This window comes from Aplidium turbinatum, chromosome 14 (assembly GCF_918807975.1).
Source record: "Aplidium turbinatum chromosome 14, kaAplTurb1.1, whole genome shotgun sequence".
Taxonomy (NCBI): Eukaryota; Metazoa; Chordata; class Ascidiacea; order Aplousobranchia; family Polyclinidae; genus Aplidium; species Aplidium turbinatum.
This window is the reverse complement of record NC_137485.1, coordinates 10,060,238-10,084,901: the sequence shown is the minus strand read 5'-3', so window position 1 is coordinate 10,084,901 and position 24,664 is coordinate 10,060,238. Positions and strand designations below refer to the sequence as shown.

General features: G+C 37.3%; 1 protein-coding gene across 1 annotated transcript; it reads left to right on the top strand.

The window, feature by feature from the left end:
• Window positions 1–4,674: 4,674 nt before the first annotated feature.
• Window positions 4,675–22,877, top strand: LOC145783498 (uncharacterized). Its single transcript, XM_082595386.1, has 15 exons — window positions 4,675–4,852; window positions 5,048–5,118; window positions 8,515–8,632; window positions 12,105–12,177; window positions 12,758–12,820; window positions 13,337–13,438; window positions 13,867–13,975; window positions 15,655–15,771; window positions 16,326–16,435; window positions 16,933–17,108; window positions 17,986–18,184; window positions 18,517–18,713; window positions 18,978–19,882; window positions 20,331–20,722; window positions 21,072–22,877. Exons 1-15 carry the CDS (start codon window positions 4,830–4,832, stop codon window positions 21,861–21,863), a joined length of 3,447 nt encoding a protein of 1,148 aa, XP_082451512.1. The 5' UTR covers window positions 4,675–4,829; the 3' UTR covers window positions 21,864–22,877.
• The last annotated feature ends 1,787 nt before the right edge of the window (window positions 22,878–24,664 follow it).

Here is a 24,664-nt window from a genome sequence, read left to right as displayed (position 1 = left end):
GTGTGGATTTCTGTTGTGTTTTCAGGTCTGCTGTAATATCTTTATACGAAAATAAAGAAGAAAAATGAATTGGTTTGATGTGCTAATTTTTATCAATATCTGGTGGGTCGGATTACAAGACCCAATAAGCCTGATTTGGCCGTAGGCCGAAGTTCGCCTACACCTACTGTAGAGCTATGCCTATACCCATTGGCTTCATATAATAATTTATTTGTTGTTGCAGTTGCCAGGTGATTGGCGAAAGAAAACATACATAGGCTAACGGGTTCTGCTAAAAAGTAACGTCTATTTTTAATTTATTGATTTTTAAATGACGTCAAGTCCAATCTACATAGTGACGTTTCAGTGCATTCAGTGTACGCAACTGTGTCAACATATGATAAATATACTTTCACTTATATTTGCTCGAGTAATTTCTTTAGAAAGTTTCGAGACAAGCCATAATAGGCTAGGTTAAGGGAACAAGGCTGATCAAGAAATCAGGAATAATGGGTAATATGCAAACATAAGTACACCCTCTCCCAATTTAGTCACCACCTTTGATAAAAAGCAACAATTCATACAAAAGACCAAACCTTTTCCACAACCAAAGCAAACGATGGGCTTTTTTCACGACCAAACCTCTCCAGCGTCCTTATTTGCGTGTTACAATTTACCATCCGCCCCGTTAGCTCAGTGATCACGCGCTCGACTCAAGACCAAGGCGCTGCTTTGGCTCTCGGGGTGTGAGCTTGAGCAACGCGTTTCAGGACTGCTCTCTATTCAGCGCCATCTAGTGGACGAAGTAGCTCACATACAACAACAATAACACTTCAGCAACTATGGAAACTTCACTCTGCCAATCTCGGTAACTGGCCCTGCGTCAGTGGCTCAAAGCCTCTACTCTGTGAAGTCTGTGAAGCTGCCAGCAATAACTTATCAAAGGCTTTGTCGGTCCGAGGATAAAGATTCAAAACCAAACCAACCATCTATTCTTCACGGGATTTTTTTTTCTCACACGGAATTTATTTGTCACCTGCCATTGTTAAGGCAGCCTATTTGGATTTTTTTAATAGCATAAGTAAAAATAGCCCGAGAAGTGAACTGAAATTTCCTTGATCAGTCGATGTTTTTCTACCAAAATAAAATACGTGTTCGTTCGTTGGCTCGTTGCGAGGAGTTACTTAGTCAACCATGACATGACGTGAACGGAGTCTGTCAACCTGAAAGTTCACCAAGAGACGATCTGTGATGTCACACGGCTTAAAATACGAGAGTGTTATTATTTCTATGAGTCTTTAACTTAATTTTAATAATTAAATAAACTGGACTCATCTAAATATTCCCTGAGCAGACCATGACTTTATTTCCTGGTTCCTTTCTCATATGTTTTCAAGATCTAAAGTAAATAGAAAAGTTATCAACGAAGACAAACTCTTCAGAGTTTTCAGCTGTTGAGTTTAAACGGTGTTTGTCTGTTTTACAAAGTCGTTTTTCCTCTTCATGTTAATTGGGCAGACGGTAAAATTTAGATTTTTCTGTATTGTATACGGTAAATAGATACGATATTCGGTGTCTGAAACTCGTAAACAAAGTCTTTTTTTTCTTATTTATTTACAAACTGCTAGCGAAAACGTCTCATTTTGTTCACGTCGTAAAATCATCCCATCACGGTAGAAAAATTACTTGTTTTAAAGTGATACAGTTCTTTTCTCCACATAGTAACGTATCCCAGCTGTCATACATTTATTAGACGTTCACAGACGTTAAATCGGTGTAAACAGTTTAATATTACTACTTTTGATGCATCAGCGGGTAACCATCGTCTCTACTGTAAACAGAAGCCAGATTTTCTTCATTTCCTTTATGAGTGCAGTTTGTATTTCCTGACCAAGGGGATGTCAAGGCAAAAGCACACCAACGTTTCTTTCTTGTTGTTTCCTGTTAAAACCCACCAGACAAGTAGCAGCGGAAAGCGTAATCAAGCATAAGTTTTCTGCTTTAATAGTTAGTATTGTTTTTGATAAGTCAAGCATTTTCTCTCAAACTTACGAGATAAGGTTCATTTACGGTTGACTTATTTTAGAGGCGGTGGTAGTTTTTTATTCAAGTGATTTGTAATCACTACGCAATAATATATGAAAACCTCAGCAAATTTGCACAAAAGGAAACTTACTTGACATTTTGAAGTTGTAAAAATTGTCAGTCACAATTCGGTTTTGTCAATAATATTTTGAGTTGTTTTTAAATGCAAATAAAAAAGCAAAACATTTTATCCAACTGCGCACTCTCCATTGATAGGAAATGCTCAGCTGCAAAACTTTGTAGAGATGATCAGCTGCAAAACTTTCGGATCTGTGTCTTGGGTAAACAAATATCACGTGTGCTTAGAAGATTAACAGCTAGTTTTTTATTAGTCAGCATGAAGTCAAACTGCACAAGATGGACAGATTGACAGCCAGACACAAAAACTGTGTCAGTTTTTAGTGTTGATAAAGCGTTGCGTGACGTAGAAACAATAAAAACATCAAATGTAAATACAATGAATGGTCAGAGCTGTCTCTCGCTATCCGCTCGACGACCGTTGAGACTAAAAGAAAAAATTAAAATGAGAAAAAAAGGAACTAAACTACTACAGAATCGCGACCCTTTGTGCTGCAGACGAGCAATGGCCAATGAATTGTGCGTCAATAGTACAAAAAGAAACTAATCCGAATGAAGAGATCTCTTTTTATACAGAAACTTTTTTAGACTGAGTAAAAAATACACAAGCAACGTCATTGATTGAACAGAGGGTTGGTTTTTTGCCGTAGCCTATAGCAGAATAGCAGTGAAAACATTTTTGTACGGTATATGAGAACTGGTTGGTCACAGTAACTGCAGCACTGTCTTTAGAATTTTAAGTTTTGTTTCATTGCAACCTCCGTTTGATTTATCCATAGCTTGTCACGCCAGTGTCAGAGCCAGATGAGAGCAGGTGCATAGTCAAGAAGAGCAAAGGGGACAATTGCCTCTGCCGAAATGTTTTCAACAAACATTTTACATTCTGTTACGGCATTAATTGACAGAGTTTTACTGTTTTTAGGCTGAAAGTAGGAATGCAGATTACGAAATTTTGAGATATATTTTTTTGAGGGGTAGAGGCCCCAAAGACCCTGCAAGGTGCTTTGCCTTTAGTGATTTGTTGTTGGGTTCACTTACATGTGCAATAATACCAGAGATGTACGTATACTCCGCAAATTCTACGCCGCATACTTGCGGCGTAGACTTTTTGTTTACGCTAACGCTTGCGGCCACATTTTTTTGGATAGTTTGCGCTTGAGGCTACGCCGTAAAGTTTTCGCGTTTTTTTAGCGCATAGCGTCAACGCATACTTTTTAATGTCTTTTTTTCGCTACAACACGCCAATACCTTCCAGCGCTGCAGTTGAAAGAATGTTTTCAATGGGCAAAGACATGTTGGATCCAAAACACAGCAAAATGTCAAATGAACACTTTCAGATGCTTGTGTATCTTCGTGGAAATTCAAAATAAAACTTGTTTGTTTCGAGTGGTTTATAGATACCGTGTGAATGTTTGGCACCTAGCAAACAAAATTAGTTTACGCTAGTGTATGCGCTGACGCTGACGCCGCCAACTTTTTTTACAAGTTGCGTTGACGCATGCGTCGTATGTTTTTTCGAACGTTTGCGTTAACGCTGACGGCGTCAATATTTTTTGTATGCGCGTACATCACTGAATAATACTCATTTGCCACCCCTTCCAAATTTTTGTACTGGCTACGTCCTTGAATAAGACCATTGTTTGTAATGTTTTTTCAGTGATTGTCATCACAGGAAAGACTACGTTGGTTAGAATGCAGAATGAAATTTGCATCCCTGAGCAGCAAGGTAAAGTGTAGTGAATGCATTTTGAGAGACAAGAACTTTATTCATAGCCACACTTCGGCTTTTATCACTTTCCAAACTGCAATCTGGATACAAATTTTCTAAAGCTTCTACGAGATAACAGTCCTTCGTTGGATCAATTTTATGTTCAGTAGAGTTGGTTTTTGAAAAAGTTTAAGTGCGCGATTCAATCTGCGGTTTTTGATATAGTTTCCTGAAAAGAGAGACGAGACAACAGAGATAAACTCAAGTGGCGAAGAGCAAGTTATCGCTTTTTGCGTGCGGTTGTTACTCTTGATACGTGGTTGTGTTGTAAACGTATCACCATAATACGTCAATGGTACGATTACAAGTAGAGATAACAGAGAATCAACAGGTAGTTTTTTTTTTGTTTTTTTTATAAATTTAAAGAAATTAAGAAAAAAGATTTGGAGAAAGGGAAAAAGTCAAAAGTAGACTTTATAGGAAAGTCACAAAATGAGAATCATAGCAGATTCACCAAACATTCATAAGTGGACCGAAAAAAGAAAATAAAGATGATCAGTTTATTGCAATCATTGCAATATTATAGGCTAATATTATAAAAAAATATATATACGATAGAGCTAAAAAGGTCAAACAAAACTGTAACTTTACAAGGTGCAACACCCACTTGCAAAAAGGAAATAGAACATTGATTGTATATCGCTAAATCAAAAGCTTGTTCATTGCAAAACAAGGTTAATAAAAATATTTTCCTCTTTGGCTACAAATGAAGAAGAACCACATCGAACTGCAAGTATTGAAAACATTTTTTTACATGCAGGTATTCAAAATAATCTTTTCAAAATATAAAGATATTAGTCGGTCAAACACTCTTGCGTTGAATCGTATAGTTTAGCTATGTTTTTTTGAAGACTCCAATTTGTTGACAAAGTTTTTCGGTGAATTACTTACCTGGTGTAGAGACAAGCGTCTTTCAAGAATGGAGTTGGGACTTTTTATTATGTGAGTTTTCATTTTGCACCTTTGTATTGATGAAATATTTCTGTTTATAAATTTTACCTTTTATAATCATGAATCTGATGTTCGATGCGACAAAAACATTTGAAGCAAGTTTTTTTTTACTTTGAGCTTGACGTACGTGTTTATTGCGTCAAAACGTAGCGAAAGTTTAATTTTAAGTTTTTAATTTTTTTTCAGCGCTGCCACTTGCTGTTTTCAACTTTCCATTGCATTTCCGGAAAACTTGACTCCAGTATCAACTTACAAAGGTTTGTGATATTGTTTTAATAAAGTAAACTTTTCTTTGTGTGTCTCAAGTATAAGTTTAAACATCCTATTTGAAATTGAGAATATATACTGACGAAGTCACACATGTGTGGCGAAAGCTCTATGAAAAACTTAAAAATGCCAATTCAGTGTGATACCCTCTACTTTTTTATACGTTTTAGCCTTGGAAGAATATATACAGAATACAGTAGACTACTTTTCTTGTGCTTGCTTTGCACAAAATGTTTCAACTTTGTATTAGTTAAAACTGCAACATTTCTTTCATAATGTGTTGTTTCGAACTGTTTGAAAAACTAGCATTCAGAAATGAAACAAACTTTAATTTTCAAGCAAAATTGTCTCTGCCTTCGTTTTTTTTTCCCTTCAATACACAATCAGTTTCGTTATGTGCCAGAAATCCAGTAGAAAGAAACAACACACGAACTTCAACGTATTTATAGTTCTTTACCTTTTGCGCCTGCGATGACCATCAACGTTTCTGATTGGAAATTCTCGTGTTAGAAGCTGTTGTGTTTTTTAACAACAAATAAAAGTCATTTTGCTGAACTTAGCTTCTCAATTCGAAAACTGTAATCAAAGACGACCGATTTTGTGAGTCATTGTATTCGTTCAGATCTTGGCCACGATTCAGACCAATCAAACAAGCAATAATTGGATACAAAAAGATCGCGCCCCATAAACACGAGCAGGGTTTCCAACTATGTTTCAATAAAATTTTGTTTCAATCAAGTATTATTCAATAAAATTAAGTTTGTTTCGAGCTTAACTACTGTCGATATGAATATCTAAGTTAGTGTTAGTGATGAGCCCAACTGGCTTATTTTACAGCTAGATGACTTGCGCAGCTGCAAGTACTTCATACTTCTTTGTTTAGTTTGATAGCGACTGCAAATAAAAAATCATCACTGCGTGTTAATTGGTCAATGTGATGATTCTTTGGGACCTGGCACGTAAAAGCAGCGTTGACTGGCTTCGATGATGTTTGACTAACGTACGCGGTTACGTTGTGGAAAAATGACAGATGTGAAATTGAGTTTCGTTTTATTAGTAGAGCAATTACTCTGAATTCTGTTCTTGTGTTTTGCATTTCAGTTTTCACTGCACATTGATTACTATTTGTTTTCGTCAATGGTGAAAGCAATTTAAAAATCTGGTGCTGTTGTCCCAAGTTTAATTAACACCTTCAGCTGCTCAACTCAAATTTGCTCATTTACTGCATCGAATAACAATTGCGTAAACACACAATGGGTTTGAAGGCACAGTTGTTGGCCAACACCACAACTGATAAGCGCACACGTGATGCCAATTATCTTGCAATTTCATTACTAGATAATAATATACTTCACACCACGCGAGTTTAAATAATGCCTACTATCTTGTTTTGCAAAAGCTCGGCAAACTATAATTAATAAGAAAGATTAGAGTAGCATTCTGTTACTGCTACTATAGCGATCAAATTACTTTACAAAAGCAAAAAAAGAGTTCAGGTGTCCTTTCTATGTCTTCGTTTTTGTCAGATTCATGCATTTCCAGATTTTATTTACGTAAACGGGAATGCAAGAAAGCCAATTTTGGCGCCCACATTCAAACATGTTCTGAACTGATTTGGTAAAACGTCGAACCGTTGCCCTTCAGAGCATCAAGCACTCGCAGACGCCCTCGCGAATGGATCAGAAGCTATTCGACCATTTGACTGAGTCGATTGCGTTATCCGTTCTTGCGTGCAAAGTTTTGACAAAGTGACTGCGAATAGTTGATATCATCACTTCACGTCATCTGAAGTTTACTTGTGTTCCTAAGAAAACAGTTTTGAAGTGTTACCTTTCACCTTGCTATTATTGTATCAAAACGTTATGTTTGAGAAAGGTTAGCGTGGCTGTCAATTATTACAAGGGACGCTTTCTCAACCAAACATTTTTTCAATATTCAACAACGTAAAATTGACGCAAATTATAACTTTTTATCGCTCCCCTTACCATTGTGCGAGTCATGGTTCAACTAAATTCAAAAGATTTTTAAAGGGTAGGGTATGATTTCAGAGAAAGTGAGTAAGGGTCTGTTAGGGTGGGTAAAGAAAAAAATGTATTTAAAATCTGCTGCCTCTGTCATCTTAAATGAAGTCCAGACACCGAAACGAGACTTTGGAAAAGACAAGTGTTTTATGGTGCCTCAGGGTTCCGCTTCGCCGTCTCCCCATCTTCGTCCAGCCAGTAAATATAAATCTTTTTCACATTAATTCATACGTAGAATCAATGCAACAAAAAAATAATTTGTTGGGTGGCTAGATATAATATATATTTTACTGGTGTGGAAACCGTAATTCTGTCTGTGAATTGTCACTTTCTGTCTGCTGGTGTGTCGACTTTGTTTTATCTCGAATCTGCATAATTCAAACTTTGTCGTCTGATGACATGAAGTCGTGACTAGGGGGGCATCTCTGTTTGATGTTCTTTGTAGGTCGTTAGCTCCGAAAGACATGTAGCTCATTCGTAGCTAATCACGCCAATGTCGGAGCCAGCTGAGCGCACTGTTGGTAATATTTAGGTCGTTTTCGTCAGGGAAAGGCAGAGGCATTTGCCGAGGATGGGTTTGGTTGTCTAAATTTCAAGTCCGCGTTGCATCATAAGCTGTCTCCATTCAGAAGATTGTTCACGATTAATAAAGAAAACCTGATGGTTACGATATTTATGAGACAAAAAACAGTAAATTTAGTTTATCGTTTGCTTATAAAGAATTGATTTGAATAGAGTTTCTAAGTTATCAACTTAATCGCTTTCAATGGTTGATCGTCGTAAGCCACAACTTTCAGAGATTGTTTGTGTGGAATCACCGCGTCACTTTCACTACCGATTTATTCACTAATCCCAATCTGTGGTAAATTGTTAGTTTAGCTGTAGAGTTGTTTTCAGCATCTTGGCAGGTGCGCACTTGAAAACACTCCTCTGCGATAAACAGCAGGAGTCCATTGTTTGCACCACAAAAGAAGTTCTTATTCTGAATGGCGCGACACTACCATTAGCTTTCACAATGATTTAAATTTAGTTTAACAAACGTAATCCGCTTTTGGTGTCAAATTAACATCCATTTCCGTCCGTAAACGTCCTATTTGTAAGTTTTCCGCTTGCTGCTGCTTCCTCGACTCCAAAGCACTCAGTGACCTTTTTGTGAGAAAATGCGGTGTAGTCTATGGCATACACATCTACCTACTAAGCATCCTTCTCTGTAGGCAAGACTAGAATGTATAAATGTTCAAAAGTTCTTATGAAAAAACTTTGTGTTAAACAAATAAAGTAGGTCTAATAACTGACAGCAATCCACTAAATTTGTCGCCAGAATGAGAGTTAAATTTTACGCTAACGAATTTCTTGACGTTCCAGATGTTCCTGTGCGTGTTTTTACTGGAGAAGAAACAGCCTCGGTACCAAAACTGCAATTTGTGCAGATGATAAAGCCAATGGTCGTCAAGGGTGTCAAAAGAATTGCAATTGCTTCAAGGTGAGTATCAACTTTGCAGCCATGCCATTGCTTTCGTGCAAACACCTACTTGATCTTTCTACTATTGAAAATTGGTGCTACAATAGACAAATCGTGTCTATGCCTAAATTAGGCTATTTTATAACAGGAAACTTGTAAATACCTGGTTCTAGTGTTACATGGCATCAATACATGAGGAGGAGACATTAGATAAAGGCGTTGTAAGAAGTGGATCCAGCCAGACGCGCCTGTTGGAGAGGCACAATAGCTCTGGGCTATTGTGACGTAATATGAGTCTTTTCACGCGAATTGGTCAGGTGTTCTATACTAAATGAGCAGATTGTCAACCGTCAATTAAAGTGCGCATGTTTAAAAAAACATTGCCAAAACAGCTTCTAACGCACGCAATACCGGGCCATGTTGATTAGTTCTAAATCAATTGCATGCGCGCGCAGTTTTTGATCAAAATAAACCCACAATATTGTAGGCCTACAATGCACAGCCGCTACATTTCAAAAAACTGAATAATGCTTTTGGCGGCATAGCATCAAAGGTCAAGTAGGTGCTGTTGACCTATTTGTATCACAACATTCAATGATTCAAACACTAGTTTACTTTTTGTTAAACAAAATTGAAGTCCCTTTTGTTGTCATTTGCAAACACTATTTTCTGTCATTGATGAGTAGTGGCTACTTTAAATTCACTTTATATGCCACTCAAGTGATATAACGAAGATATAATAACCAAATGAAGTCAGTGCAATATGAATACACACGTTACAAAGGCAAACTTGAATTAAGGTAACTGTATGTCTATTGCCTGCATCTAAAAAAATGAATTTTTTGCTTTCGCTATAATAGTGTTGTTTTATACACTACAAAGCGGAGGGTGAATGACTTACGTGGTTACTCACCTAATTACACGTTGCGTCTGCTTCAAACTTATAGTTTTAGACAAATAAAATACAATATTTGTTTAGATTTTCGATCAAAGCGAAACTTTTTTTAAAACAAATGTAAAGTAGGCCTATATTTTTTTTATTTTCAAAAAATATGTTGCTCATTTTCACCAATGCAAAGAGAACAACTGCAGCAAATAAACCACTGGTTTTCAACCTTTTTGAGCCACGGAAGATTTATTGTATTAAAAAAGTATTGCAAAACATACAATAAAGCGTTAATTTGTGTTGAATAATAGACTGCTACACTATGTGTAAGCTTACAGTAAGCTCTAAAAGCAGCAATCGTGCAGATAGCTTCAGTTTAATGATTTGAGGCAAAGAGATTTTTCACACCATCGGTGGTACATCACGTGAAATAACATTAACAGAAGGATCCAGGGAGAAACGTTAAATAATTTCAAGTACAATGTTACTATGATATACAGTACCAATGATTGGCTAACTTTGTTTTTGTCAACAATGCGCAAGTTTTAATTTTAGATGTAAAAAGAAAATTGAGCTGAAACTTGCGTAACGTACAGTTTTTCCAAAATTTGGCGCCGACGCCCAAGTTTGGTCCGTCTTTGCTGCTTTGTGTACAAAACATTGAGATACCTAAGAGATGCATCTGTCTCTGAGAATTAACGTCATGAAAAATTGGGGTTGGAAGTCAAATTGACATTAAACTTCGTCAGTTCGACGTCTTTCTGAAGTAAATTTGTTCTTTTAAAATGATTTACAATCATGTTGTAAAATTGATTTCAATAGAGATTGAGCGGGATTTGATTTCAATGGCCAAGTAATAGCAATCGATTTTCTTGAAAGGACGCCTATCCGATTTCTGATCGAATAATCATCCAATTGGCAAAGAGTAAAAGACGTTCAGACAAGCTGTAAAGCAACGTACTTGCTTTGTGACGACTTCTTTTGTCTCTGTCACATAAAATCGACAATGATTTTGCATTTAAAAGAATGTTTTTCGCTAAGTAAGACTTCCTCCTAAAACCGGATTAGACCGCTATTCATGATGTGTCTTTGTAAAGAGTGACGTAATTTGTCGGGACCTGCTTTTCTTGAACTTCCAGGCAAATTGCCACATAAGAAAATTTCTGTCGTTTTGATGCGAATTTTTCAAGTTTTACATCTTAAAATATTTATGAAGAAATTGATCTTTGTAGTATTTTTCAAGGTATATTGAGCTTTTCTCAATTTCAAAACTTTTTGACTGAATTTTGTAATTTCATAAACGTTTGGAGAGAGTAACGATTGACGCTTCGTCATCGTAAGGAAACAATCTGGTTCTTACAGTGATGTTACTGTGCATTTCTTTACTAAACCGCTACACAGATCGTTGAAACGTTTGATTGGTATCCTGAAGTGATAAAGTGACCTATGACCTCAGGATAACGTCATTTATCATGGGAAAAAGCTAATATTTTTGGAAAATATTTGACTTCATATTCTCCTTATTGCTTAGGGAAGGAAGCTATCGCGAATTACTCACAGGCTTTATTTTGACACCTGTTAAATGACCTGACGTCATAAATTATTTTTCTTGCGAAACTGGTCATAACAGTAAACCCTTAAATTTAACCGAACCATAAAAGGAACCAAGTGAGGGTGAGTCGTTCCTACTATCAATCGACGTAATCAACGCGAAACTGAAAGTATTTTTGTTTTAAAGACCCCCTTTGGTCAGAATATTTCTATAGAAGTAACTGTGGGTTGTATGAAACTTAAATACAAAAACAGAAAGCTAGGTTTTGTTGAAAGTTGTTAAATGTATTGAAAACAATATAAAACAGAAGCAGTTACAACGGTTCCTGTAAATGATTATTACAATTTTCACCAAGTAGATATTAAGGACCTGTGTTAGCCTGATGCTGCGAGTTTGCTGTGGTAATGGCGGTAATAGATTATTACAATGATCCAGCGAAATGTTATTGTGAAGTATTGTTCTTTAAACCAGTTTTCTTTCTTTTCTTTTGATTTGTTTTATGTTTTTTTTTTATTGAACCAATGCTCCAGTCCTTGATCTTAACGGATCATTGCGTCTTACTACAATCACAATACACAACTACTGTATATCAACACAAAATTCATCAGCTTGTAAAACAAAAAAATGGCTACGCTCATGCGTAAATTACCTGATGACAATACTGTAGTGCAAAATTAAAAAAAGCAATGATAAAATAGTAAAATGAAAAAACAACTACAAATACATAAAAGTCTTTCATAAATTGTATATACAGTATATTATCGATAGCTTACTCCATAACGACCATACCATAAATATGGTACTGTACCTAAGGTTGTACCTTGCTTGTACACGTAGACTATGTAGACTACATCAAGTAGTCTTACAAGTGAACCATCAAGTAGTCTTAAATCAAAGTCCACTGTCTTGGAGAGCTACTTCATCACTTTAAAGTATGTCTTCAAACCACTCCCGCTAAGAATTAAGATTAAATATATTGTGGAGAAACTCATTCAAGTCCTTGACCTGCTTCGCTCTGTTGCTCTCAGAGATTAAACCACTTGTTTTTCTTGCAGGGAAAAGCTTTACCTTTTGGAACCGAACCAGTTTTCCATCGCAGACAATCTTGCAAATATTACGTATGCTGAGGTACGATAAACTTACTTATTTTTTCCCAAAGTTTGACATGAACTGATTTACGTGAGACTATTAACTAGCGTTTATTTATGCTATAAAATATTGTATTGTTTTGCCATTAAATTGAAAATCTTGGTATGATAGAATAAGTTCAGGTTTGCAGCATAGAAATGGTCTAAAATTCTAATTAGAATCTTAGTTACAACAATTATTTCGAAACGTCTAAAAATGATTGACATATTCCACACTACTGAAAAGTCTTCAAGAAATTACGACACTCTGCTTTGAAAAAACATAACATGTTCTTTGTCAACAGCTTGACGAGGCATGATTACTCGTTGATTTATTATCCTTTAGTGAAGCTTATGAACTTATATTTTCTCGAAAGTTTTCAATTGTTTTGTTTTTATTATTGACACATTTGTAACTTTCCGCTCCGTTGATTCGCTGGCAAGTTGCTGTTATTGATTATAGTGTTTCAACTTTTTTTTAATTATTATATTTTCATTAATTTTCGTGTTTCGTTCATCTAGAATAGAAATAAATGGTATATTTGTTTCATGTTTCGAATCATGTGTTTTCTATTTCTCAGTCTCTGACGTGGAAATCTACGGATAAAACGAAAGAGCTTTGTCTCCTGAAAGGCCAGTCTGAGGTAATAAGTGCATGTCTTTTACGAGGCTGACTCATATAATTGATCGACTTCTATCACAGGTGTTGCAGCTCATCAGTTACATGAACAAGCTATAATTTTGCTAATTTTAATTGTCTATAGATCATAATGATCGTATTAAGGGTGCGGGACTCCTATCAACGTATTAGTTTTGAAAATTTTGGAAATTTAATTGCGATTGAAAACCAAAATTGATGGGAAGTGGAACAATCTCTCAAGAGAAAACATCGTTTTATTTAAAAACAATTGTCGTAGTAGAATCGATGTGGTCTTTCTGGAATAAAATGAAACTTTAATGACACTTTTACACTGAGATTTCAAGTGTTATTTTGAAGCTTATTACAACTGCTTACCTTACACAACATAACTTATTCTGAATTTTGAAATAATAATCTTTGCTTGCGCAAAGAAAAAGTTTGCCTATTCTGTTTACAGAAATATTAAACCAACAAAAGTACCAGGATTATAGCTTGAAATAAACTAATTTTTATAACTCAGGAACTGTGCCACAATTATCTGAGCATCGTGGAGACTTCGGGCGATGAAAACCTGCTGCTGTGCGGAACCAATTCATATGCCCCGATGTGCACAAATTATAAAGTAAGGCTTGGTTCCTGTTCCTCCTGTTCCTGCTAGTTTAATGATGTACGATGAACTCTGATGTACCAAATGTCATCTTGATAACTTGGGTTCCTATTCCTGTACGGCAGATAGGCTAAATAAGACGTAGCAGCGATACTTTCACTTTTTGCTTGCAGAATCATTTATTTCAAAGTCAAATAGCCATAAAGCCTAACCACGGGTGTTGTCAATCGTCAGTGAACACAATTTGTCTTTTTTTACATGGCGCCTACGTCATCAGGCGTCGAAAATTCAAGTTTTGTTTCCTGGGTTGTTTGTAAGTTTAATGTACCTCCGACGTTGTTAAAGCCTCAGCTTATATTGGCTTAACAATAAATTTTCGGTCAATGCACTAAGAATTGTTCTGCATTTCCTTTTACGTATAACTCCCTCTATTTTATCTTCAGGTTGAGATAACAGGAAACAAATTATCCTTCACTCCAAAAGGCCCCAGAATGTCTGGAAAACAAAAAAGTCCTTTTGGCCCAGATCAGCAAAGTGCAAGCATATTTACAGGTAGGTTCATATTGGTTTTAATTGTTTTGATTTTTAGCGACAGCGAATTTTAAGCCTACCTTAAGATCGTCTCCTCCAAACAATTCACCATGTGCATTTTGACAAAGTGCTGTTTGTTTATGTAAAGCCTTCTGTTTTTCGGAGGTCCACCGAACAATGGGACTTACACCAGGTGGTTAGCTTGTCTGTATCCTGTGTGTATATTTATAAAATCTTACCTTACGCCGAATTTACGATAAAACGTTTATTTATCATGAAAAGACAAAAAACAAACAAATCAAACCTACTGGCAAAATTGCTTACGAGATGATTGTTGTGTGTATTTTACGTCAAATAATCGTAAACCTTTAGCAGCCGTGCTGACAGATCCATTGCTGCAAACTCTATCTTGCAGAAGCAAGGAGCTCGAACAGGCACACCTTAACTGGGCGATAATGGTTTTATTTTTGTTTGAACTTATCTTGTTATGCATCTCTGATTGCTAGCAAGAGACCTTTCCTTTTTTTTTTATCAGCACTACTTGGTTTACTGCGTTATTTGTTGAACGTTCATACTACAAAATTTAAGTAGGTTGCAATTGTTCGTTTTTTTTTTATACCTGATCTGTTATACATTAACTCGTAGCCTAACTGGAGAAGCATTTGCACGAGCTAGTTTGATTTGGTTTCATTTTGATGCTTCGTTTTGTTGGCGATTCTGCTGCCTGTTTGACGAAGAACCAAAAGTCGTAAAACTTCTTTCTTTTGCTGAAATGAAATGCTTTGTTGAAATCTTGTTTGTCATCAAGTCCATGTTTTGCACGTTTTACATGTATAAAATGTAAATCTAAAGACGCATTCAGCCATTGAGTTAGAAATCTCTGCACAAATCTTACCATTGCTTCATTTTTGTTTGAATAATACGGTTGTTGGGATGAGCTTTTGTCCACAATGCTATCAAACATTCATGGTTTCTCAAACAGAATATTTTGATTGATTACTTTTTCAATTTTAGCCTGAACAGCAAGGTGCGTCAGCAAAACCAGACATCACTCGCGGTAAATTTCAGCCAGTAAAAATCAAAACGAGAAATAACCATCCCGATGTTTTGTCGCCACAGTCTGTTAAGTGGCAGTGGTCAATCGATGTGGTTTTGACTCACAACAGTTAATGATGTCTGAACTGTTCCAAAAATACGTTTTTTTGAACGTCTTATGGATTGTGATTTGTGAAAGCTATATTGACACATCATATAAAACGAAGCAATATTTTTTGGTCCAATCATCAAATGTGTATGAAAACGAATAGGGTGACCACAACAGAATTTGTGAAAACTTTGCAACTAACAAACTCCGAGTAGTGTGCTTGTTATTGAGTGGCATGACAGTTGCGTACTGGTGATTGGCACTAATTGAGTAGTATTTGTTTAAACAAAAGGAGACTTATTCCCAATTCCGTTGAGAGGCCAATTTAAGCCCTGTACCAATGACACTCCTTAATTTCCAAAAATTCCAAATTTTCCGGGCACCTAAAATCATTCCTCGCTTGGTTTCAAAACTACCTCTGAGCCTCTGTCAAAGCTACTGCCTGTCCCCAATGTCTAATTCTGTCACGCTCCTCAAAATTGGTCCTTCAAGTTTTTAAAAATGCAATGGATTGTTTTGCAAACCCGATAAAAATTTATGTTTCATTTTTTCCCAGGAGGATCGTTGTACTCGGCAACATTTCAATCTTTCTTTGGGGGTACACCGCTGATATCGCGATCTTGGGGTGAGAGCCCTCCCTTGAGAACGAGCTCCACGTCTGGGCTCATGAACAGTAAGTTTTCACATTTCTCTAAAAATGCTCTGTATCCTAAACTTGCTCAAGTGTTGAATTAATGTAAAAAGGATCAATTTATTTACTTTGTTTATGATATTTTTCATAATTACGACAGACATAAAACGAAATTCCTTGTGAAAGTGGGAAAATAAGTATTAAATTTCGAGACATTTGCTTGTACATCGGGATAATTCGTTTTCCGGCAATATTCATGAGATAATAAATAAATCACGAACAGAAAAAACGCAAAGCGTTTTATGGTTTCGTCAATTCTCTGTGGATCATATTGTGCACTCTTTGAGAGATTAGTCTTTTGTGTGTAGACACTCCAGAAAAAAAACTCTGGCGTTAACTCTGTAACATTAAATCAACATCAAAAAGACCTGTCTGTTTGTTGCAGTTCTAGCTCAAAAACTTGATTGACCAAAAGTATAAAGGTTTTTTGGCATCTACACTAATGATGTCTCAAAAAAGTCAGATTTCCTCCTCGAGAAACCAAATCGTGGAGGCGAAATTGTGTTTGTATAAATTATAACATTTTCTTTACTCAGAACCGAAGTTTGTCAAAATGTCTGAAGACGATAGACGGGTCCTGGTTTATTTTAACGAGGTTCAAGAACTGGACGGTGGAGAGAAACGCACTGTCGCTCAAGTGGCGCAGGTCATTACTTTTTTTGCTACAATTTTTTTGTTATTTTACATTGATTTAATGTACATTAACATTGAAAATGGTTGAAAAAAAGAACACTTACTTTTGCTCGCTAGTTAAGCTGATACTATCAGTAGCGAAAACGTGTTAGTTTTGATGTTACCACAGTTATGATTCATCTGACTGATATAAGATAACAAAGCATCAAGTCTCTGTCGAACAAAGATGTATATTTTTCTATCTATCTAAGTAAAATTAATTTGAAAATTCGATACAGTTGCTTGGACTACTCGGGTATATGACCCGCTGCTTCATCATCATCATCATAATCCATCGTCGGTTTGCTCCCCACTAGTGGGGGTGGCCGATTGTTTCCGCGCAGCAATTGTTTTAATCCCTTTTCTCCATTTCACCCTGTCCCTTGCATCTTCCTCCTTCATATATCAAAGTGATAAAATTTATATCAGACTTTGTTACAGTTTTTAAGATTCTTTCTTTTTACATCACAGGTGTGCAAGAATGACTTGGGAGGATCTCGTGTCCTGACGCGCATGTTCACCACCTTTGTCAAATCCCGACTCAACTGTTCCTATCACGGTTTTTATCTGGACGAAGTGCGTGACGTTACCGATCCCGTGATCGTAAATGGCCAATCAGTGGTCTTTGCCACTTTTGCGACTTCGAGGTAGGAATTGTACCATTTTGACTTTTATTTAAACGAACGAGAATGAAGACAAGATCTCGAGCTTACAAAAACGAAAAGATAACTTTAAGTGCGGAAAAGATAACTCAATAACCAAGTCTTGTGTTTTTTAAACTAATGATTTTGCGCGTTTGGTAATAAATTGTAAAATCACAGAAATTCATAAAATTGGAAATACGGTTGATTTTAAATCACTTGTTTAAGTAAATTGTTTTACGGGATCGATAGGCTTTAATTTTCAACCAGAGTCGATCGAGCATCTGTTGCAATTAAATTTTATTTCACCGGCTTTGTGACAAATGTTTTCTGAAAAGAAATGATTAAAAGTTGGCTAGGTTGAAAACAATAAAATGCACGATTAACGCAGTTTAATTCTCGGAGAAATTCAGTGTAAATCGTCTTCTTTTTGACAGAAAATTTACCCTCAGTGATTTATATTTTTTCCCAGTTCCATAACACTATTGTTTTTTATATCATTTCTTGAATTTAAATGTGTGGAGCTGGATAATTACTTCAAAAGTCTAGATTTTAATCAATTTGGCAAAAAGAAATAAATAGGCTACACCGGTAATTGCTTCTGTTTTGAAAATCCAGCTTTCCAGCCGCATTGCTCACTGCTCAGTTTACCTATAAAGAATTCGTAAAATTCTAAAGTCATACCAATCTTAGAAAAGCATATTGATGTTAATCATAACTTAGCTTGTTCAAGAAATAAAACATAGTCTTATTTCCAGCTAAATCCCAAGCAAAGTTGGCGGGAGGACTGATAGCAATAACAATACACTTAGTAGCAAAGGATTATTAGGCTACTGTTGGTTTCAAATATATCTACCTCTAAAAGCGTTCCATTGTTTTCCAGATCCTCTTTGCCTGGCTCTGCTGTCTGCGCCTTTACTTTGGACTACATGAGATCCTCCTTTTCTGGATCTTTTGTAACCTCTCACAAAACTGCCGGAACTCCTCCTGTGTCTTCTAGACATCCTGGAAAATGTCCGGAAACAAGACCTACTGATGACGAGCTCGTTTTTATTAAGACTCATCCTCAAATGGAAAAACAAGTGAGTAATTTATAACAAGGCGTAATTTTATTTTCACAGCTTGTCTCAGCGCAAAGAGCCTGTAATGTAATCTAAGTATTTTAGCTGTTAGCTAGTTTATTGATTGCGGAAATGTTTATGGTCAGATCCACAAGTTTGAGCGAGAAACCAAGGGAGCTATCGGAAAGGATTTTTTGTTGTCATTTAGCCTACCATGACATGCGATAAGTGGTATGTAGGGATTAGCAGTTGGCCTCTCGTCTACTTGGGGCTTTGTAGCGTGAATTATCATTTGTTGTTGGCTCAGGTATCTCTACTTACTTTACTCAATATTATTACACTTTCTTTTTCAGGTGACTGGCTCCCTGCTTATGACCCATTACGGTCAGAGATGGACTGCTTTAGCCATTGACGTTCAAGCAGGACCCAGAAATGTTGAGGTTGTGTTTGTGGGCACTGACCATGGTCACGTGATCCGATTTCTCCCGTCTTCTGACAGTAAAACGAAAGGAACCATAATTAGTGACCAAGATGTCTTTGATCAAATCAGGTGGGTATTGTGTGCAGTGAATCTTGTAGGAACGTTATCGAGAATGTGACCAGTTAGTTTTATCTGATAGACGCAAGATGGTGTTTATCAATATTGCTTAAAAAGTGGATTTTTTCACAATTGTTGTTGTGTCTTGCTTGACTATGGTACAAAATAGCAAACTCTCTCCTGAAACTATATTTTCACCATTAAACTTCTAACCATGTTTATTTTTCGTTTTAAAGCCGCTTTGTGTTCGATTTTACACGATTTTAAAATTTTCAGATGTTCATCGCAGCCTTCCCAGGAGGATGACAAAAAAGTTATTAAAATAATTCTGGATGGGTACTCCGCTTTAGTTGCTTTCAAGCATTGTGTTATTACTCTTCCATTGTCACCATGCAAAGTGCACGGATGCAAAGATGCTTGCCTTTCATCAGCAGATCCTTATTGTGGATGGAATGGAAGTGCATGCATTGCGTTTAAAGATCTGGATCAGAATCTGGAACAAAATACAACTACGTCGGGTGCTCACGTGCCATGCCCGGATGTCACTGGAAGAGTGGATGTTGATGCGGTAGTGGAAGCTGAACAACACGTAAACTCCACAGATACAATTCCTTCGAAATCTCGACCTATAGAGAAAGATGACTCAAGGAGTGAAGTTGCGTCTGAACAATCTTTAAAAAACCTGTACCCCGTTTCGACATTAGTTTGTGTCGGCGGGGTTACTTTTGCAGCCACTATAATTTTGATTGTTCTCATATTATTTTTTTGTCACTGTTGTTGTCAACAAAATCGTAAAGAAGATGATTTTCTAAAGAAAGTAGAGGAAGACGCTCCTTTCAATTCTGACGAAAAGTGGGGATCTTTATCACAAAGAGCTTCAGTAACTTACCGCGGATGGAAGAACTGGCTTCAAAAGATTGCCTCACCTATAACGACGCCCCAACCAAAGCGTAGACTCCAATCTAGTCAACCGCGTCGTGAGAACAACTATACTGAACCACCTGCAATAAAACTGAAACATATTGACGAAGCTAAAAAGAGGCGGAGCACTTCTTCCAGAGTAAATAGTGTCAGTAGCTCTACCTCTAGGCAGTCGAGACAAGATATTATTAGGAACACTTCTCCATCACAACCTCTCATGACCCCTACTTCGGATACGTATCAGCCATCCTCTTATCCCGGTAAGTTATCAATAGTTCAATCACTTTAATATTACATAATCAACTTGTAAGCATGCAATGAAGAGTGACGTGGCAAGAAAAACAAAGTTTTGAAGAATAGACGGCATGTCGCACATACCAATGCAACAAGAAAAGAGATCTAGCTCATCAGCGCTGGCTATCAGCGCGAGGCTGAGCACAAGTTTAGCATTGAAAAGTTGTACAATCAGTAAATTGAAAAGCTCCTCATTCTTTGAGACAGGCTTGTCACTGTTATCGGATTTAAAGGGTGGGGCGTTTATGGTGTCTTCACTTATTGTTGAATAGTGTTAAATCCCTTTATTAGACGCTTCAAAAGTGTCAAAAAATGTCTGTGTGGCTTTTAGCCTGAATACTGATTTTCTTTTCTTGCACTAGAAAAGTGAAAAGAACCGTTTATATTTAAAAGATAATATTTTTTTACATTCAGAATTGACCCTTCCAAAACACATTGCGGATGCACCTACTCTTCGCCTCACAGCCAAACCCACCAGCGATTCCCCGTTATCAAGCGACTTTTCAGATAGTTCTCCTTTTTACTACGAGAGTGGAACTGGTGCTGCTGAAACTGGAGTTCTCCCTACAGCTTCAGCTAAACTTCGCCGACGCAATGAGCGGGCAACCAATCAAACTAACGAAATAATGAGAGAATCAGACACAGCTATAAAAGATTTTGAAACCACACTTCTGCATATGGAAAAGCATGGTTTAATGGCTGTTCAACAACCAATGCCAAATCATCTTATCAGACAAAGACTTGACTCTGAAGACAGTGGAAAGGGAGAAAGTCCACGAAACTCACTCAGAACGGACCTTGAGCAGGTGAGAAGTGAAAAAACTAAAAGTTTTATTTGTGCTTTGAAATTGCCAGTACCACCATCAACCAACTCTTATATGTACTTTGCATGATGTAACTTGTGCTAAATGACATTTTAAAAACTTATTCAACACCTTGATTGTAATGATAACATGGTATGGGAGTTGGTTTGTTTGCTTTCTATAGCTCGTGACCGCCCATTGACTCAAAACATTGCTAGGGGCAAAGTTTGCTGATCGGCTACTTAGCGGATTTTAGCGAGCAGTATTTGTTTAACTATAAATATACTTGTCACTAATTAGGTGTGCCTTTCCATTATAAGTATCTTACTTTGGTTGGTCGTTTGTTTTGCAGCCTGTTTCGGTCATAACCTCTCGTCTTCAACGGCCAACATCGTTGAACATTCTAAGAGACCCCATCAGCCGTCGCCATCGTTTATTATCGGAAGGGTCTCACCCGAGAGATCCTTCTGTGCACGTTGTGGTTTTTCCCCGATCGGGTGGTGAATGGCGAGCAAGTGGACCGCATTCGAGTCGCTCGCAACCAACAACCCCGGATGGTGACCATGAAACCCTTACCTTGTATCAACCTATTCACCATTCCCACGCCGAAGTATATGGAACTCTCCCGAAAACCGATTGCGTCAACAAGATGGGGAGAAAACAGCAGTTGAAGATAGTTTCAGAGCAATTTGTTCAGCAACAAAGTAAACCAACGCATCTTCAGCATCACGTTTCAATTCCAAGTCAACAACAAAACATGGGGTACGAGTCTGCAAAGTTTCAGCGACCACACAGCATAAGTGAACCCAAACGTCATATCGTTGACTCATTCTCTTGTAGTTCTCCTGTTAAAAGTCATCCTAACTACTACCCCAGTTTGCAAGTCAGGGGTGTGCACGCCCAAAAAATGCCGTCTTTACCACAACAGCCTCAACAGTTCGCAAGCGGCAGAAATCACTTCACGTCTTTGCCAAGACAAAGCTCAACGTCTCATCAGGTCGATCGCCATCATTCCTTCACTCCCGCATCGAGATGTGGACAACCTGGTTTTACGCATCGACATGAAAAAGCGCCAACGTTAATGCGTCATACGTCAATGCCTGGATCTGTGCGTCGTGACGTTCCTAGCGTTGAAGTTGCTTGATGTAGTGCGAAGATGAATGCGTTGACAAAAGTCATCAAGAATCAAAATGATCCAGAAAACCTGATACGCAATTAGAATACTCTACGATGAAGCAAACCAAGAGTGCTACCGTACAGGAGAATGAAGTAGTTGAACTTCGTGAGAATGACTCTGCCATTGAATCACAGATGCTGCTCTAAATTTGGTCACATGTGACGTTAAATAAATTGTAGCCTACTGTATATATTTGCATTTTCCTATTGCATTTCTGTCGTTTTTTTCTAATATGTTTTACAACTTTTTTTGTGTAGTTTACACTACAGATTGTCAACGAAAGACTTGACTACGTATTGAGGCCCACCAAAATCTTTTGGCGTGATGAGATACACGTATATTCGCGGAAAATGTGGACTAAATAGCAATGCTTACTTTCATTGTTGCAATATCAGTTGTACGGTTACATCAACTAAAGATAGCTGCAGTTAAGTAAAATTAACTTTTCACTCTTAACCAAACCACTGAACAAACGTGATTGTGATTTCTAAGCCGACAGTTAAGTTATAGCTGGGAATAGATGGTGTTTTGCTTGGGTTTGATAGTAGGTGTCATGTTAGATCTCCAGTGGTTATCAGCCGTTGAAGGTCAATGCACACAGACTCATAATGACAGACTAAAACTGTTTTTGTGTGTTTATTTCCGTACATAATTACTACTTTTGATGTTTATACGTTCAAGTAACTTAGTTACAAGCACGCTTAAGCGTTTTCACCAAAGTCCCTGAGTTCTAACACATTCTTTTCATTCACGATCTTTTTAGCTGTTGTTGAAGAGTCGTTTTCTTATTGCTTTTGTCGTAAAAACGTTAGCATGTAATTATTTTGTTAAAGCTGACTTTCTTGTTATGATTTGAGTCTTTTATGCATAAAATCGTTCAAGAATGCATTATTCTAAATTCAAAACAAAAATATTCAAAATAATCCTATTTGTTTTCATCACTGTGTGAATTTTTATGCTTTGCAAAATAAAAAGATCGGACATAAACTTTGTGCCTGGTAACGAAAAGCCGTCAAAACCACGACAAGTTGCCGAAACTGCTAACATTTGATCAAACGATAACGTAATTTTATAAGTAAAAATATTGTACCGGTGATAGACATTAAATAGGATGTTGTTGGGTCTTTGTGAGTTATCAAAAGTACCCTACTGATGACCATCCCTTGCGGATTTCGTTGTCAGTTTATCCCTACCTGGGATAAACAAAATAACAAACGCTATGGTGCGTTCCTGGCTTCAAAAACTGGTGAGACATCCATCACTGCCACTTATCTGATGGAACACCTCTATGAAAACCGTAAACAACGTTGGGAAGATACAGACAAGTCATTGACTTCACCCACACAAGCAGAGTTGCATGAATAAATTTTCTATAACTTTACAGGCCGCAGCTCCAATGCTAAACGATGCCCTGTAGGCCTAACTGCGAACGCCATAGCGCCAGGGGAGTCTAAGTGGTACTTTTGGACCCGGGCCTGGAATATTTAAAGGGGCCTAGATTTAAAAAATTCCCCGCGACTTCAAACATTATCAAGATCTTAATATAATCAGATTTAAAGAAATTGCCATCAGAGATTAAAACAGCCATTTCAGCCGTCAGATGGTAAAGTACCGGCCCCACTTCAGCTTTCTGGTGGTAAAATAGCCACCAAACAGTAAAATAAGAATTTAATCTATTGTGATTTCCTAACATCTAGTAGGCTATACTAGTGATTTCCCTAACCACGAATATTACCCGAAACACCAATTTCAAAATAAGCAGGCTAATATTTGTTCAAACTTAAAAACTGAAATGGCACAGGTAAGAAGATTGCTATCCCTATTTGAGGCTATTTCTGCACAAAACATTAGACCAAAACCGCTTTTCAGATTTCAGCAATCAGCAAATGTTTGACCTAGGCCCAAACACCTTTCCCAAATCAAATTCTTGTGAGCCTAGAATGACCAGTGAAATATCAATAAAATCGGGAAGTAATACAGTGCCATGTGACAAATAAAAGTTCAAAACAGCAACCGCTAGATAGAGATAGTAAATTTTGCGGTTCAAGAAATTTTAAGATTGCGCATAATTTGTTAAATGACCATGCTTAAACGACATCAATAAAGGTTTTTACACAACCTTTATCTTCATAACATTGTCGATGAAGGGGGCCCGAAAATAAATTGGTACCGGGCCCGAGAGATCCTGTCAACGGCCCTGCATAGGGCAACAGCTCCTGGCCTGGCACAGGGCAAATGTAAAGTGGCAAGTATGAAACATGCCCTTGCAGTGAAGCAGGAACGCAGCATACTCTAGAACTCCCCAAGCGCAGATGGCCATTTGTCAGCCCCCATTAATACCAGAGAACTTTCATTTGTCGTCAAGCAAGTTAAAAGCGGGAAGCACAAGAGCCCGATAATATCCCTCCAGAATTCCTAAAGCAGTGTGGCCCCAAATTTTTAGCACGGTTAAAAAGATTTTATTCTGCTTGTCTGACCTTCCAGGCCTTATTTAAAATCTAGCAAAAGGCAACTGTGGGCTGTGGCAAACCTAAACCAAACAAGACAACTGATGATTCCAAGAGCTATCGCCGCTCTGCGTCCCACATAAGATTCTCGAACGGCTCAAGCAGTCACCGACCGAAGATATTAAGGAAAGTTTTGAGATGGGCAACAAAGCAGTAGTAATCTTGGGGACCTCACTGCTGCTTATGACACTGTGTGGCACCAAGGGCTAACACTGTCACCAAAGCATGTCTGTATGTCCTCAGACAAAAATATACCGTGAT

Coding starts and splice junctions, on each gene's coding strand:
- LOC145783498 (XM_082595386.1), top strand. CDS start 4,830: ATGGAGTTGGGACTTTTTATTAT. Junction 13,439..13,866: donor CGATGTGCACAAATTATAAA/GTAAGGCTTGGT, acceptor TTTTATCTTCAG/GTTGAGATAACAGGAAACAA. Junction 18,185..18,516: donor ATCCTCAAATGGAAAAACAA/GTGAGTAATTTA, acceptor TTTCTTTTTCAG/GTGACTGGCTCCCTGCTTAT.